This window comes from Amphiprion ocellaris, chromosome 21 (genome assembly GCF_022539595.1).
Source record: "Amphiprion ocellaris isolate individual 3 ecotype Okinawa chromosome 21, ASM2253959v1, whole genome shotgun sequence".
NCBI classification, from domain to species: domain Eukaryota; kingdom Metazoa; phylum Chordata; class Actinopteri; family Pomacentridae; genus Amphiprion; species Amphiprion ocellaris.
In genome coordinates this window covers 8238294-8253073 of record NC_072786.1, presented here as the reverse complement: position 1 = coordinate 8253073, position 14780 = coordinate 8238294, and the positions used below count along the sequence as shown (strand labels likewise).

The 14780-nt window shown below is 40.5% G+C and overlaps 1 protein-coding gene across 1 annotated transcript; it reads left to right on the top strand.

Annotated features, from left to right (window-relative positions):
- The first annotated feature begins 5745 nt into the window (after positions 1-5745).
- Positions 5746-13962, top strand: mdfic (MyoD family inhibitor domain containing). The gene is made up of 2 exons (XM_055006782.1): positions 5746-6181; positions 11784-13962. The coding sequence occupies exons 1-2, from the start codon at positions 5761-5763 to the stop codon at positions 12032-12034; spliced, it is 672 nt and encodes a 223-aa protein (XP_054862757.1). The 5' UTR covers positions 5746-5760; the 3' UTR covers positions 12035-13962.
- Positions 13963-14780: the final 818 nt, after the last annotated feature.

The following is a 14780-nucleotide window of genomic DNA, read 5'->3' as shown; positions in this document are numbered from 1 at the left end:
CACACACACCTCACCGCTTGCATTGGCAGAGGGCTCCATGTTGTCAAATCAAGCTCTCATGTTTCAAGATGCCGTAGCTACTGTAAAATGTAATTAAGCAGAACAAGTCCGAGGGGGTTATTTTTTCCACTCAATCAGGAGCAAAATTTGAAATTAGTAAACCCCTGACACCCTGCTTCTTTTTTTCCCCCCATTTGTTGGGGAGAGGCAGCAGCAGTAGCAGAAGCAGTGGTGGAAATGATATTAAGCATTGTCTTCAAGTGTCACTTTCCCTTCAGTAGGTTGGAGGAGCTAAATTTGAGTGACCGTCGCAGATAATTAAAGCAAAAATAACGCGCGACCACCAAAACAAGCTGCACAGTATCGACAGACTGTCCTGGAATGGGATGGAATAACAGAAAAAAATGATGCTTCCCGGTTTAAATGAGATGCTACGCAATGTGATCAGCCTTGACAGGTGAAGACAGTTAATAGAGTTCTGTTGCGGGCAGCCATAACACACCCCCACACACACACATACAGAGCTTGTCACTTTCCCTGATGAGGATCCAATATCAGAGCAGGTAATTTAGCTTTCTTCAGCGGTCATCATCTATGCAGCCATCATCATTTTATCTTGGATAAATACAAACCGATTGTGTGCATGTGTATGAACTGACAGGACCAGGATTGCTGTGTGATGTCTGGAGTCACATTTTTTTTTTTTTTTCCCCCATATCTGTTGGAACAGTGACATTTCTGTTAGCCCGTGTCAGGTCGCCATCCACTCTGTGTAAATGCTCAAGATGAGACCACTGACTTTGCATGGCATCCACATCCTTTAGCTAATTTTCTACTCAAATGCTACTTCTTGGATCCCTCTTGACATTGATTATATTGATAATAATCACATACCGATGATTTTTCTTTCTTTTTTGTTGTTGTGATGGGACACTTGTATGTTGATCCTTGAGTCTGTTCTCTTCCAACTCGTCCTTCTAGACAATAAAGAAAGTCCTTGTCCAGGAGTTTAGAAGGTCAAACGGTAAACGAGGCTTTGATACGCCCAAGGAAATTTTCAATAAGAGCCCTTTTGTAATAACATTCATTGTACTATTTTCCTCAATCTGTGTCCCTCTCACTCGCTGCCGTATAATTCCCCTGGTTTTGCTTCTATAAATACGGACAGGGAAGATGTATAATTTCTGATGAGAAAATATATCCCTTTGGATTGAAAGGCAGGGGCTGTTCCGTGCACTGCTGTTTGTTAGGAGGAGAGATGATACCTCAGGCTGTTTTGGCAGAGAGAGGAGGGGGTGGTGGTGGCGGTGGTAAGAGGAGTCTGGCTAGGTCATTGCACATTTACAAATTAGCATTTCAATCATGCAGGTACATGGCCAGTCGAGCAGAAAATATACATGTTTTTCTAATACAAGGCACAAAAAGATAAACAAAACACTGGCCGTGTTAGTGGAATTAGCATTTCAGAGCTAACTGTCACTGTGTATTTGCCCCGTTTCTGTTTGGGGGCTCATAACTAAAATTAAAGGTGCCTCTTCTGCTCACATACTCCGTTCAGTGTTAACTCACAAACTCATAGCATTGTGTAATAATGGCTATTAGGAGATGAATACAAGATCTGGATTGTGGTGTTTATTTGGTGGGAGTGATGTGACATTCGAATAACTGTATGCTCTCTATGATGGGCATTCTAATAAGCCTGGGCAAACACCTTTTGTCTCTCTTCTCCCTGTTTCTCTCTGTCTCAGGGGCATTAATATTAAAAAGGTCTGAGCTTTAGAAACACAGAGCTTGTATGATTGTTCAATCCGCTCTATGCCTTACCTGCGACTCTTGATGTAGTCTTGTGCAAATGAGAATCTCCATACTGCCCTGTTTGACCTTTTGTGTTATATTTTCATGTTCTCGACTATTTTAGAATTTTTGTTTATACAGCTTTGTTTCAGCTGACATGCATGCATGCATATTTCTTCCTGGTAGGTCTACCAGTATGCACGTGTGTGATATCCAGTAGGCCTATATATACATTATACACACTCCCCCTTTTCTTTGCTCAGTCTTTTGGGTGCAATTTCCAGGTCCCTCCTGTAGGACCTATTTTCAGTGACAAAAGTGGAGGTGTTTATATACTCAGTTTTACATACAGAGCGATCCCCTGCACAGCTCTGGTGCAGCTTCAACTCTCTCCAGACACTCTGCTGCTTGGTCCCTGTGTGGCGCAGTCACTGAAGACTCAGTGACAAATGGCAATTATATTTGTGTGTTCTTCATGAATCCATCAAACACTGGCCTTTTAAAAATGCTCCCCAGATATTTGAGGCTGTCAGCTACTAGTAGCTGGGACCAAATTGGGATGCTGCTTAGACAGTCAAGAACCACTCACCCCCTAGTTTCCCCTGTGATGTGTGTGACAGCGTGTGTAGGGGAATACCATGTTTTATTCAACTACAAATGTACACTCTCAACAGTTGTTGATGTGCTCGAAATAGGGCAGTTACAAGTCCAATTTGAAGTCTTGTGTGTGAGTGTGTATATGTGTGTGTGTCCAGTTCTTCCTACCAAACATGGTGTTTGAATGCAACCTGTCAGGTTGTGTTTATTCGGTTATCTTAGGACACCTACTCTACACTTTTTGTACAAGCTTGCGGCAACTGCACAACTTGTATATTTTTTTTCCAAACTGGTTGGGATTTGTACATATCAAATTTTGATGCTGCTCGTCTTACCTGCTGCGTTGTAGGAAAAATGCAGCAGCAGCGTGCCTCTGTTGCTCTGTCAGGATTTATTAACAGGCTCAGCTCAAATTTGCATAAATCAGTTTTATCCTCAGATGAGGAATCAAACTGTATGTTCAAGAACTTCATTACCGCATTATATTACCTTGAAATTCTGAAGTCTAATCTTGTATGAAGCCCACGGTAAAAAAAAAAAAAAAAAAAGTTGCATGCACATTTCTAAAATTTCTATATTTTAGTATTTCTGCTTTTTCTCATTATTTCTTCATTTGTCTCATGGTGACTGTACAAGTCTGTCATTGCCATCTTTTGACAGTATCATCATTATTATGATCAATGATTATGAATATTACTCCATCGTGTCCATTAATCTCAGTCTCTGTGTTCATCAGGATAAAAATAAAGACTGTGACTGCGTAAAGACTATCCAAGAACCTGCCACCGAAGTGCACTACTCTTCAGACTTGAACCACTTTTAGGGCTTTTGCAGCGTGTCAGAAACCCGAGTCAACGCTTATGTACTCTGGTTTTTACGTGGTGGTTTCTTAATAACTATTTATACTTTGGCAAATTGAAAGCTTGACTTCCTCAAAAGGAAAGGTAATTATGCCTCCCAGTATACTTTGGCCTTTTTGTGCATGAACGTGTGTTTATGTGTGAGAGTCCATGTGGCTAGTTCGCTTAACCTAAATGGGGAAAAATGACTGTAATTATGCAAGATACTACTGTATGGGCGATTGATGTGTTGAGGAACTGTCATCCTCTGTACCAGAGTTTGCTATGTTGTACTGACTTCATAATAATCACGTACACTTGTAAATTATTTAGAATGTGCAGCGCTGCATGCAAGTTGTGCTGTTTGTGCATGTGAGTCTTTACAAAATGAGTTTGGACAAGTTAGTCTTTACTTATTGATGGGAATTTTCCCTCATCAGTGTAAGTCAGTGCTTTTTATATGACAAACAATGTGGGAGAAAAAAATAAACAGCAATGCGACTGGAAAAATTGGGTTTTTGATTAAATCTCTGGATATTGTAAAGTTTTACAGCACTAGTTTAGCCTGCTTCATGAAGTGGAAAAAAGACAAATGTTAAAAGACTAAGTATAATTTACTTCTCGTTTGGTTCATTTTGATTAAAGTTTAATAAATGACAGACTTGCATAAGCTGACTCAGAAAAACAAAAGATGCACTTCTGTGTGCATGTGTGAGTGTAAATGACAGTCACACATTCCGAATCTTCCTAGCAGGTCAAAATCCTCATCTTTTGCCACCCTAGGGAGGACAGTGAGCAACGTACATATATTAAAAAGGTGTGAAAAAGCGTGCAGCTGCCAGGGTTAAAACTGAAGAACAGCAACAACTCTGAGTCTCCTTGTTAGAAAGCTTTAGTCTCTCCACACATTGTCATGGGCCGGCTGCAAGGCTTTTGTCTTTCGGAGAAGAAAATCCATCAACCTGGTCTTAAATCACTGCATAATGAATTCTATCGTGTGCTACCCAGTTGTCTAATTCAAATTGCATGGAATCCTGATCCCTAAAGTCTATATTTGTTTATCGAAGCAGCATGCAGAAGCCTGAATGAGGAGAAGGCAAAATCCACTGTGTGTATTTAATTGCTTTGTTTTACATCCACATTCACATCCGGCCTCTCCCAGGGTGATGTGTTGTTAAAAAGTGCAAGGCCCGATTCCCACACTCTCTCCCACTCTTGTTAACCGTAATTGCACTTGTTGTTGAGCTGACAGAAAGAAAATAGAGATGGAAAGAAATTACCAGCATCATATTAAGTTCTATGTTTGCATCCACTCTGGAAAATTTGTTGATTTCTGGACAGCTGCGGCATAACACTTAAACAAGCCTGCAGAGCTCGTGCTAGACAGCTGTTAAATGAGCTGCCCTTCATGTCTGGTGGTGAAGACGCTATAATTTCAATGTATATAAAGAAAGTGTTAAATTGAAAAAAAAAATGAATAAGTATAGTTCACACAGAGAAACTTAAAAGAGATGAATAATTCACAAAAATCTGGCAGCGTGTGCACATGCATAGTGGCTCTGATGTGGAGGGAAGGTAATGTAGGAGTAAGTCCCAGTAGAGCTGAATGTGCAGGTGTTCCTCAGGAAAATGCCACCTCCTTTGCTCACTCACATCCTTCCCCTTCTTTCTTATCAGACAGGTCGCTGTCTCCTGACTTTCTGTGGCTGTCACACATGCACTTAGAAAGACTAGTTGAGGCCATCTCTGAGCCTTCAGAGGAGAGAAGATCATTACTGTTGCAGACAGCAGCCATTTTGTATATGTACACTATCACAGTGTCTTTTTACTGTATTAGTCTCTTTTCGCTCACTGTCTTAACTCACCAAGGTACTGCTCCCACAAATGTCTGTCTGCCTACAGCGGTGGCTTTTGTGATCCTGTCACATGTAAAGTTCCTGCATCTCTCAGCTTCTCTCTGTCATTCCAGGTTGAAATGTTTGCCATATGATCGATATTATCATGTTAGGAAATGGTTGCACGATTTGCTGAGAGTGATAAAGCTCAGAATGGCGTGTCTCCACTTCTGTGTTCGGCTTGTAAGAACTGAACATCACAGGCAGCAGTGACTTTATATGTGAATAAAATATACCAAGTGCAAGGTGCAGAGATTGCAGACAAAGTTGTCTTTCAGCTAAAATAAAGTTAAGTGAAAAGAATCCACTTCTGTAAAAGCAGACACTATAAATAATGAGGGAGTTATTAAAGTAAACTGCTACTTCCTTTTTCCTTTTCTTACACTAGTGTTGGGTCGTGCTTATTCCCTTACATTCACATAAAAATTATCTTTGCATAATCAAGCAGTTTTCTGTTGTGTTTTTAATACTCTGCTTTGATTGTTTAATATTACTTTGCAAATGTTTCAGCTGAATAAATGCAAGATGGAATAATTCAGGGAAATTTCATCTCTTAACAACGCTTCAATATCAATTTAAGTAATTGTACTGAATCTTTACTTTGGAACTTATTAGTAAACAGGAGTAAAAATATTATGTTTTATGTTTTTGTTTTTTTTCCCCCACCAGCTCAACCCCAGTCTGATTCCAAGCTCGTGCTCTCGGAGCCTGCTGAGGGAGACGCTGCCAAAGACCATAATGGGTTTCGCCATGGCAGCGCTGGCGCACCCACGCTGAGTAACGGCAACGGAATCCATCCTGGCGCTGGCGGACCCGGCGCCACGCGGCCATGCACCTGCGGCGCCAACATCAACACGAGCGCCACGGGTGGGTCAGGCCCTGGCACAAGAGCAGCGGCGGCCAAGCCAATGACAGAGCAGCCCAGGAAGCAGCCCTCCACGCCTGTGTCACAGAGGATGCAGAGAAAATTGAGGTCCAGCTTGTCAGTCAACAGTGACAGCAGCCGGCGCAGCAAAGGCAGTTCCACGGGGTCACAGAAAGCTCCTTTACCAGAGGGTGAGTATCAACACACGAGGTAATAATGACAGCAAATAAAGGAGAGAATAATCCCATATATGTTGACACACTGATACTAACTTTTCTAACACATCATTGCTGGCATGCTTCTGTCTCTGCATCTCTCCCTCTGTTGGTCATAAACGTCTCAAGCTGCAAGCTTTAATCAGGGCCGGCTGAAGCATGTTAAAAAAGTACTTGGTACTTTCTCCTCATCATATCTTGTCAAAATTGTATCACATATATGCTACTTTGGTTCTTTTTTGTTTATTTTTTCTGAAATCAAAAGAACACATCAATCATTCTAACAATTTAGAATCATGAACGTATAAAACCTAGAAGCAATGCTTAGTCTGAGAACATGAACAATTCTGTATTGTCCAGTTGTATCATGTATCATGGAAAATATAAATATCTACTCTGACTTGATCAGGCTGGGAGGAAAAACACTTGATCATCAAATCCCTCATCTGAAGTCACACAGTGAAGGGAGAACACCATCAAACAAAATGAGGGCATTCTTAGGAGGTGCACATGAAATAATACCGTATAAGATATTGATAAATTCTTACCTTCTCTCACCTCTTAATGATGGCAGTGCATTTTATATTTATCACTCCCGTCAAGCAAATGACATGTCATCTTGCCCCTGTGGCTTTTATTTTCTTTAACAACAAGTCAGAGTCCGTTTGCCATGCGGGGAAGCCATCACTTTGTCAGGTGCAAGGCTGAGGTGAATTCAGTAATGAAGGTGGCTGGCCAGTCCTTTTCCATTGGGGAGGTAGGTGTGACCGTCTAACGAGGCCTGAGAGCACGGGGTGCCTATTAAAAGTCGTGACCAGCTTTCTTCGGGCCCCTCACGGCCCCTCACACCTCTCTGGGCCCTTTTTGGCTCTCTACATCCCATCAGCACCACCATGGCCCTCATTAACAGGCCTCGTCACCTCTCTCCTCCAACTACTGTACTAAGGCTGTGAGTGTATTTGTAGACTTGCATGTCTTCTCTATCCTTCAGTAGCTCATGCAGTATTAGTCATATTTCTTTAAAGTAGATAGGCCAGTCCAACACTTTCATCCAACCCAAGGTCTTTGCTATTTTGTCTTTTCATGTGGGCCTTTTCTCCAAGGTGAGGATGGAAAATAAGATGTAATTTTATGTGTTTTTAAAGATTCATAATGGTCAGGTTGAGATATAAGTTTAAATAAAGGAGAAATGTGGGCAGTCAGATCTTTATTTGATGATACTTTACTTGAAATATGCATTAGATCGAACTGCGCACAAACAAAACAAGAAGACACACAGATTCACAATACCTTGCAGGTAGAGGTGGGATGCATCCACTCGAGATATTCCAGACACATCATGTTTTCAACATCTTAATTGGTAAAGAAAGGAAGAGCGAGAGTGTTAAAAGAAAAAAAAAAAGGCGCTCAACAAGTCTCATTATGGCTTTTGTGTTGCTTATTTGCAGAGGCGAGAGCTCTCAGAATCAATATGTTCGCTCTCAACTATTTATTTCCCCCCGGAAAACAGCCAAGCTGTTGTGTTTGAATGTTTACATGGATTAACATAATCTGTTTGCCTGTGAAATTAGCCTCCTAAACAGCCCCCTGAACACAGGAAATAAAAGGCGTAAGCTAGCAGGAGCTAGCTCTGGGGATTCTGTTGCTCTCTGTGTTTCTTGGCACACGCCGTTGGCACCGTAGCCAATCTGTGATAACACGGCAGCTTCTGAGGAGTCATTTACCACACTGCTTTTGTTCAGCGGAGTGGGTTGTCTCAAGTCTTGTCATCCAGTTTGTGTTTTTTGTTAATTGTGTGTAATCAGTTAAGGTCTCCAAGCTGCTTTAGCCTCATTTAGAGATTTCGGGCCAAGACCGTGAGCAAAGCGCTAAGCTCTTGCCTAAGCAGTCAACCTAGTAGTGTTTGTGTTTGTGTGTATGTGTGTGTAAGCTCTCGTCTTTGGCTTTTCCGTCAGTCGTGCATTATAAACAGACCTGCTTTTAAGTGCATGTGGTGGACCTTTGCTATCCAGCCCACATCCTCTGCCCTCTTTACCCATGTGTTCCTTTTGTGTATTCCCATGGCCACCAAGGCTTTGTCTGATCAGTCTCTCTCTCTTTATCTTTGACCGTCTAGCTGTCTCGCCCTCTCTCTCCCTCTCTTTGTGAGTTTGAATGTTTTGCACAGCTTGCTGCTCTGAGGCCCATCCAGCTTGTTTTGTGTCATGCCGCTCCCCTTTTTTTGATGTTAGCTTTCCAGATGTCTCAAACTATTTCCTCAGAGGCGCCGGACACTGTTTTTTGGCCCCGCAAACTCTGAGCTTCATCTCCGCTCGCTGACATTAAACAGGAGCGTTGTCATTGTACGCTGCTCTGTCTGTCTGTTGGTTGGTTTCACTCTGTCTCTGTCTGCCTTTCTGTCTGTCTCTCTGTGTTTTCATGGAGATGTGCCTCGCGTCCATCTCTCTTGTGTACAGTATACGACCCCTCCCCTCCTTCCTCCCTGCCTCCGTGCGGGCTTCTGTAAGATCCAGACTAATCGCTGGTGTTGAATTATACATCCAAGTGAATAGCTGAGATGGCTGGCCACTGCTTAATGCCTGTGTACTGTGTTTGTATCGCATTCGCAGTCTGCTGTTACATTCTGAATGCTGGCATGGCTATACCCTCTGGGGTTCTTCAGAGTTTGTTAGGCTGAACTTTGAGGTTTTGTGCATGAAGCTGTGGCCGAGCAGCGTTTATTGCTCTCGCTGGCATTTTGCAACGCTCGGATGGCAGCGAACTACAGCGGATGCCAGTGTTGAATGTGGAATGAGTTTTTGTTTTGCCAGCATGAAACAAATCTGCAATCTGCCCACCAGCAGTTTATGGCATGTCCACCCCAGATGTTCAGAATTATCCTCATGCATCTTCCATCACTGCCAGTGTTATGGCCTCAGATAAGGATAATAAGATGCATTCAAACTTCAGGCGCCCTCACCGACACGCACACGGTAGCTCGTTTCATGTTCCCTTCTCTATCTTGTTTGTATCACAGTCAGCTAGTGCTTCTGGTCAGCTCTGCAGCCCTTAGCACTGCAAAATTAGAAAAAAACCCTCCTCTACTTTGATTAATCAAACATGAGCATTCAGCGGCCCTCAGCTTGCCTTCCCATTCCGTCCTCCACACTCTCCTTCTTTCGCTTTCCCTCTAACCCAATCAGTAACAGCCCCTTCTGACAGCTCAAGATGGGCTGATGAAAGTTATGCAAATGTGCCCTGTTTGTAATGCTATTTTTCTGCATCCATCCACATCATGTCTTTTTAACACTCCAAAGCAGTGGCGCTGCTCTGGCCTTGGATCAAACATGAGACAGCTGAAAGGCGTGCATGCCAGGCACACTTACGCAAAGATATTAAGTGTGATTTAGTGACTTGGATACAGTAACAGAGGTCCCAGTATGGAGAAGCTTGATTGAGGACAACAACATTGTATTCATTCATCTCTCATGTGTGAGTTGTAAGCAAACATCCATCCGTGTGTTTATTTTTCACCATCTGGTTAAGACACGTTGATGATTTTTAAATTTTTTTTTTTTCAAATGAAGCTTCTCATTATTTGGAAAAAGTGGTTTAAGGTCTAATAACATGACAAGTTGATTTAATGCCAAGCTCAAACTGCAAAACACAATCTCTCCTGTATCTGTCTTGTTGACATTGTGGTTTTCACACCACAAAACCGAGCGCAAGCAAGATGCACTAATTACAAGAATGTTTTTTTTCTCTCTCAGACAAGTGAAATCAAAGTCATCAGATTGTTTGCATTCTACTATGCTCTTATCAGTTCCTTTCAGAAATGAGCTCTTTTCTGTTAATCTGTTGGCATATGAAATTCTCAGTTTCATGCCTTAACATGATCCTGGTCACTGTTGTGTAAAAGCCACAACTGCAGTCTTACTACGTAGGGTCTAGTAGCATTTCTGTGTCACTTTCAACATGGCATAAGTCTGGCTTTAATGCTGTGGCATTATTGGATAGCAAAGTGACGTATTTCATGTCGTGTGAAGCAGTTTGGACAAGGCTTTTACCACATTTCAGTACCAATACTGGAACAAAAACATTACAGAAGTCACTGAACATGTTTCTTGTTCACTTTCCTGTACAGTTTCACATCTATTATAAACTGAAATGCCAATAAAAATAAAAGTTTACAGCAAAGAAAGCAGGCTTTAGCAGGTGAGATTACTGTCAGCAATAAAAATGTAATCTCAGTTTTGACAACATAACAAAGTTTCTGAAATACCTGCAGCATCAAATAGTGTCAGGAATCATATGAGTGTCTCTAAAGCAAGAGAATTACGCACATTTAAACACAGCATGACGACAATAACTTCATTAATTTGTTCTAATTATCAATTAACCCTGAAATAGAGACAAGATCAATTAGGATCTAACAGCAAGTTACACCGTGTACTTTTTCAGACAGGTGAGCAGTCACACAAAGAGTCACAGTTTATACAGTTAAATAGTTTTTTTCACAGCAGCTGTGCTTCGGTTGAGTCCTGTGCTCCAATGCAGCTGTTGTATGTATTTATTTTTTTTATTTTTTTACTGTAAAATAGTATATCAATTTTCATCACACAAGGACAGATTTTTCAGAGATGAAGATATCATAAATATGTGTGGGAATGTGTCTATGGTTTTTTTAACCTAATGAGTGTCTATGAAAAATGAGGATTTGGCCGTGATTTGGGGTGTCTCAGAGCTTTAAAGATTGTCCAGGTCGTAAAAAATACAGCTAAAGTCTTGTACTTTAAGTGTAGCCTAAAGCAGATCAAGTAAATTCAGTCAGTGACCTTATAATGACTAAATATGACACGTCGTTGATATTTTCTTAAGTTAAATATTTGTCGTCAAAAACGTAGCATCATACTGTCAGTGGAGTTTCTTAGCAAGAGTTTTTTTTTTCTTTTCTCTTATTTCATTGCTTATTCAAACCAGCATTGTAGCATTTTAATGAAACTTAACTAATTCAGCCTTTCGGAACCATTTTTATGATGGTTAATGGGAACATTAGTAACTTGAAGGGGAACCTTCAATTGCTGTGAAACAACAAGCTGAAACTTGCCACCAGGCACATAAAGTGTGTCTATGGGGAGGTTAAATGTTAATCAGAGGAGTGAGCATTGTCAGCATTAATTCACCTATTTGCCAGGGAGAGACTCTTGGACTTTGCTAATCATCTTTGTTTGATCAACCCAGCAGTTTGCATGATAATGCCACAATTATTTAACAGCCTGTTAATCAAAACTGCAGGAGAGGAATTCATTTCTCTGAATTTTTCTTATTTCCTTTGGCCCCCCTGCCTAGTTCGAGGTCACCCTTTTCTTGCATACTTGCTCTCTTCCACCTGTCACCCCATCAGCATGCATCACTCACTGACTCGCTGCTTCTTTACTAATTTTTGGGAAAACAAATTCAGTAAATTTACACTTTAATACATATATATTTCTTATTTTATTGATTTGTGTGCTTCATATTTGTGTTTCTGTTTTTATTTTATTCACATACTTCTGTCACTTCACAACTTGTCACCCTGACTGGTTTGACACGGACCCAGACTGCTGCGTTCACTGCATCTTGGCCTGCCTTTTTTGTGAGTTCCTGACACTTTGCAACATGGTGGTGGCCCAGGCCTCGTGCGGCGCATGCACATCAGAGGCTTGCTGCTGCTGCTGCTGCACCGACGACCTGGGCGACGACTGCAACTGTCCCTGTGACATGGACTGCGGCATCATGGATGCCTGCTGCGAGTCCTCAGATTGCCTGGAAATCTGTATGGAGTGCTGCGGCATCTGCTTCCCCACATAGGGAGGACCAGATTTTAGGTGGACCAGGGTGTCTCCGCTGGGAATAACTGGACCCTGGATGAAAATATGGAAGGAAACCTCTGCTCCTGTTGCTTTGAATTCAGCAACAGACAGAGGGAAAAGTGTGTGTTTGTGTATGTATGAGTGATTTTTTTAATGTGTTCTTGTCCTTTATTTGTGTCTTTTCGGTGTGTTTGCAATAGTGCGGGTTGTGTAAAGCATGCTTTGTAAGATGTATTTTGACACTGGGCTTCTCCATCCAAACCAGCTCAGCAGGGGCTAGAAGTAATTCCAGATATATGAACATGTCAGTTAAGTCTTCAGTGTATTGTAAGTATTCTATTAGAAAAGTGTTATCACAGACTGCCTTTAAAGTTTTTATTGATACATCAGGAAAGCTGTCTAATTGCATCTTATCTCGCCTCTCTTTAGTCATTTTTAGTGACTGATGTGTTGCCTGCACTCCACAAAATGAACATTTACTCAGTTTTCATTTTCAATTGTGTTTTTTCGATGCTCAAAAAAACTGACATTGCAGACTTAGTACTGTACAACACTGTAAGAGGTTTATGTGATGATTCATACATTCCTAATTGCATACTGTAGTTTTGCAACACAGATTTCCTTTTAGACACATCTACAGTACAGCAGTTGAAACTGGTGAAATATCAAAAGTGAGTCATCACATTATGTTACTTTCTGACACTATAGGCAAGAGTGTGACAAAGTGTTTTACTTCTGAATTGAAGTGACCTATTATTACAGAACAGAAATGCACAACATTGCTGATAAGGTCGTGATTGTTTGCAAAATTTTTTACAAATTGCTTGAATGTTTATGAAAGAATCTCATCTCATTCTTCCTGATTTGACGGAATTTGCCGCCTTGGGTTTACTGGAAATGAAGTGCACATATGCACGGTTTTTATTACAGAAGGTCCTGACCAGCTCAGAGAATAGTATTCTGTATTAAGATGTACAATGTGCACAGCTCAAGTCTTTATTTCTGTGGGAGTCCTCTAATGTTAGCCATCAATGATTAGTTTTTGTCAGCTCCATATGGTACAAGTCTTCTCTGTGATGCTATTTTACACACATACTGTGGAAGCATGACTTGTTGAACTGCACTCCGTTCATAAGGGGCCATGATAAGGAATTAAAAAATGGTGACCCTAGTTGCCATATAAGCGGCTTTTGGGTATCAAGCCTAGTGACTCACAATACAAAAAAGGGAATCACGAACTGTCGTGTTGAAATGGTAAACTAATGCAGGGTAAAGGCAGTTTTCTTCTCCTTTTTTTTCTCCCCCTCGTTCTTCACTTCTGTCTATCTCAAGATGAGTTTGTGGTGAATCACCAGCAGAGTCATTTTCTTGTCTTGGAGATCCGCTTTGATGTTGTTTAAGTGATGATACTTAATGCTGGCCCTCATTAGCACTGCTTACTAAATGGTAACAAAAAAACGTCCCTTCCCAACGCCTTCAAAGATAATGTGCTGTCATGTACAGTTCGTCTTAATGGCGCGCTGTTATGTGTATAAGGAGGCTGGATAGGCACCTCTTCAACAGATAGTATGCAGAAAGTAAACCTCATTTTCATGTTTATGATTAACTCAAACCACAAGTTTGTTACAGGCTAAAGAGTGTCAAGAAAACACTATATAGATAATGTGAAGAATTTATCTAAAAAGAAAATATATAGTAGTTGTCTTATACTATACTGTTTTGCTTTGTTTTTGCTGTGCCTTAGACTTGATTCTTCTCATTTTCATCTGGATGCCTCCTTGCTTGACATGGAGTTCATAGCTCATTTTATTAGTTTTGTACATTATCTTAAATGTCAAAGAGAACAGTTTTTAAAAAAAAAATAAAACACCAAAAATGATCATGGTTTTACGCCATTTTAACAAATAAAAATACCTCTTGGTTGTGTCACGTCTTTATTATTTCCCAGTTGTGCAATATGTGACTAACAGGCCTTTCTTCTTATCAAATGTGGAGTAACGTTTTGACATCCATGTTGTGATTAAGTTTTTATATTTATCAACTCTGGAAGATTGACAGTAATTGCATTTATTTCACTTAGATATATCAAATACAACACCAACAAATTGTTAATTAATCAACTTTGGAAGACTGACAGAAAATTAATCTGCAAGATTTTGATAATTAAGGAGACTTTCTTGAGATTTAAACAAAATGGAAAATATTATTTTGTTTCAGCATCTACAACTGAAGAGGATTTCTTGTCGTTGACATATTAAGTAACAAATGTTCCACGCTATTTTTAGCCCAAATGATTAATCATTTGAACAAGAAGATATACAGGAGATTGGTCAGTAATGAAACTCATTAGAAAAGTCACCTTTTCAATCAATTATTGGACAAAAATATCATCAGATCAAATGTTGTTTGGTGGACAAACTAACTACACCTTTTGATTCAGAAGCTTGTGTTTAGTAGTTTTGCTTAATTGTCCAGCAGACATGTGTTTTCCTGAAATTTTTCACCTTTTTTCTATGCTAAACTCCTTTGGTTGCAAGGTGTTTGACAGTTTTCTTGTGTTTCCTCTCTCAAATCTCTCCCAACTAGGAATTGACCGATACAGGTTTTCCAGGACAGATACGGGTGCTGATTATTGACAATCAAAGGCCAATGAGTGACATTCAGAACCGATATACATTAAATGGAATGTTTTAACAGCATGTGATAGCAGAGAAGTTGTCATCCATAACTAGGCTTCTTCATAA

Coding starts and splice junctions, on each gene's coding strand:
- mdfic (XM_055006782.1), top strand. CDS start 5,761: ATGTTTTATGTTTTTGTTTTTTTTCCCCCACCAGCTCAACCCCAGTCT. Junction 6,182..11,783: donor GAAAGCTCCTTTACCAGAGG/GTGAGTATCAAC, acceptor ACACGGACCCAG/ACTGCTGCGTTCACTGCATC.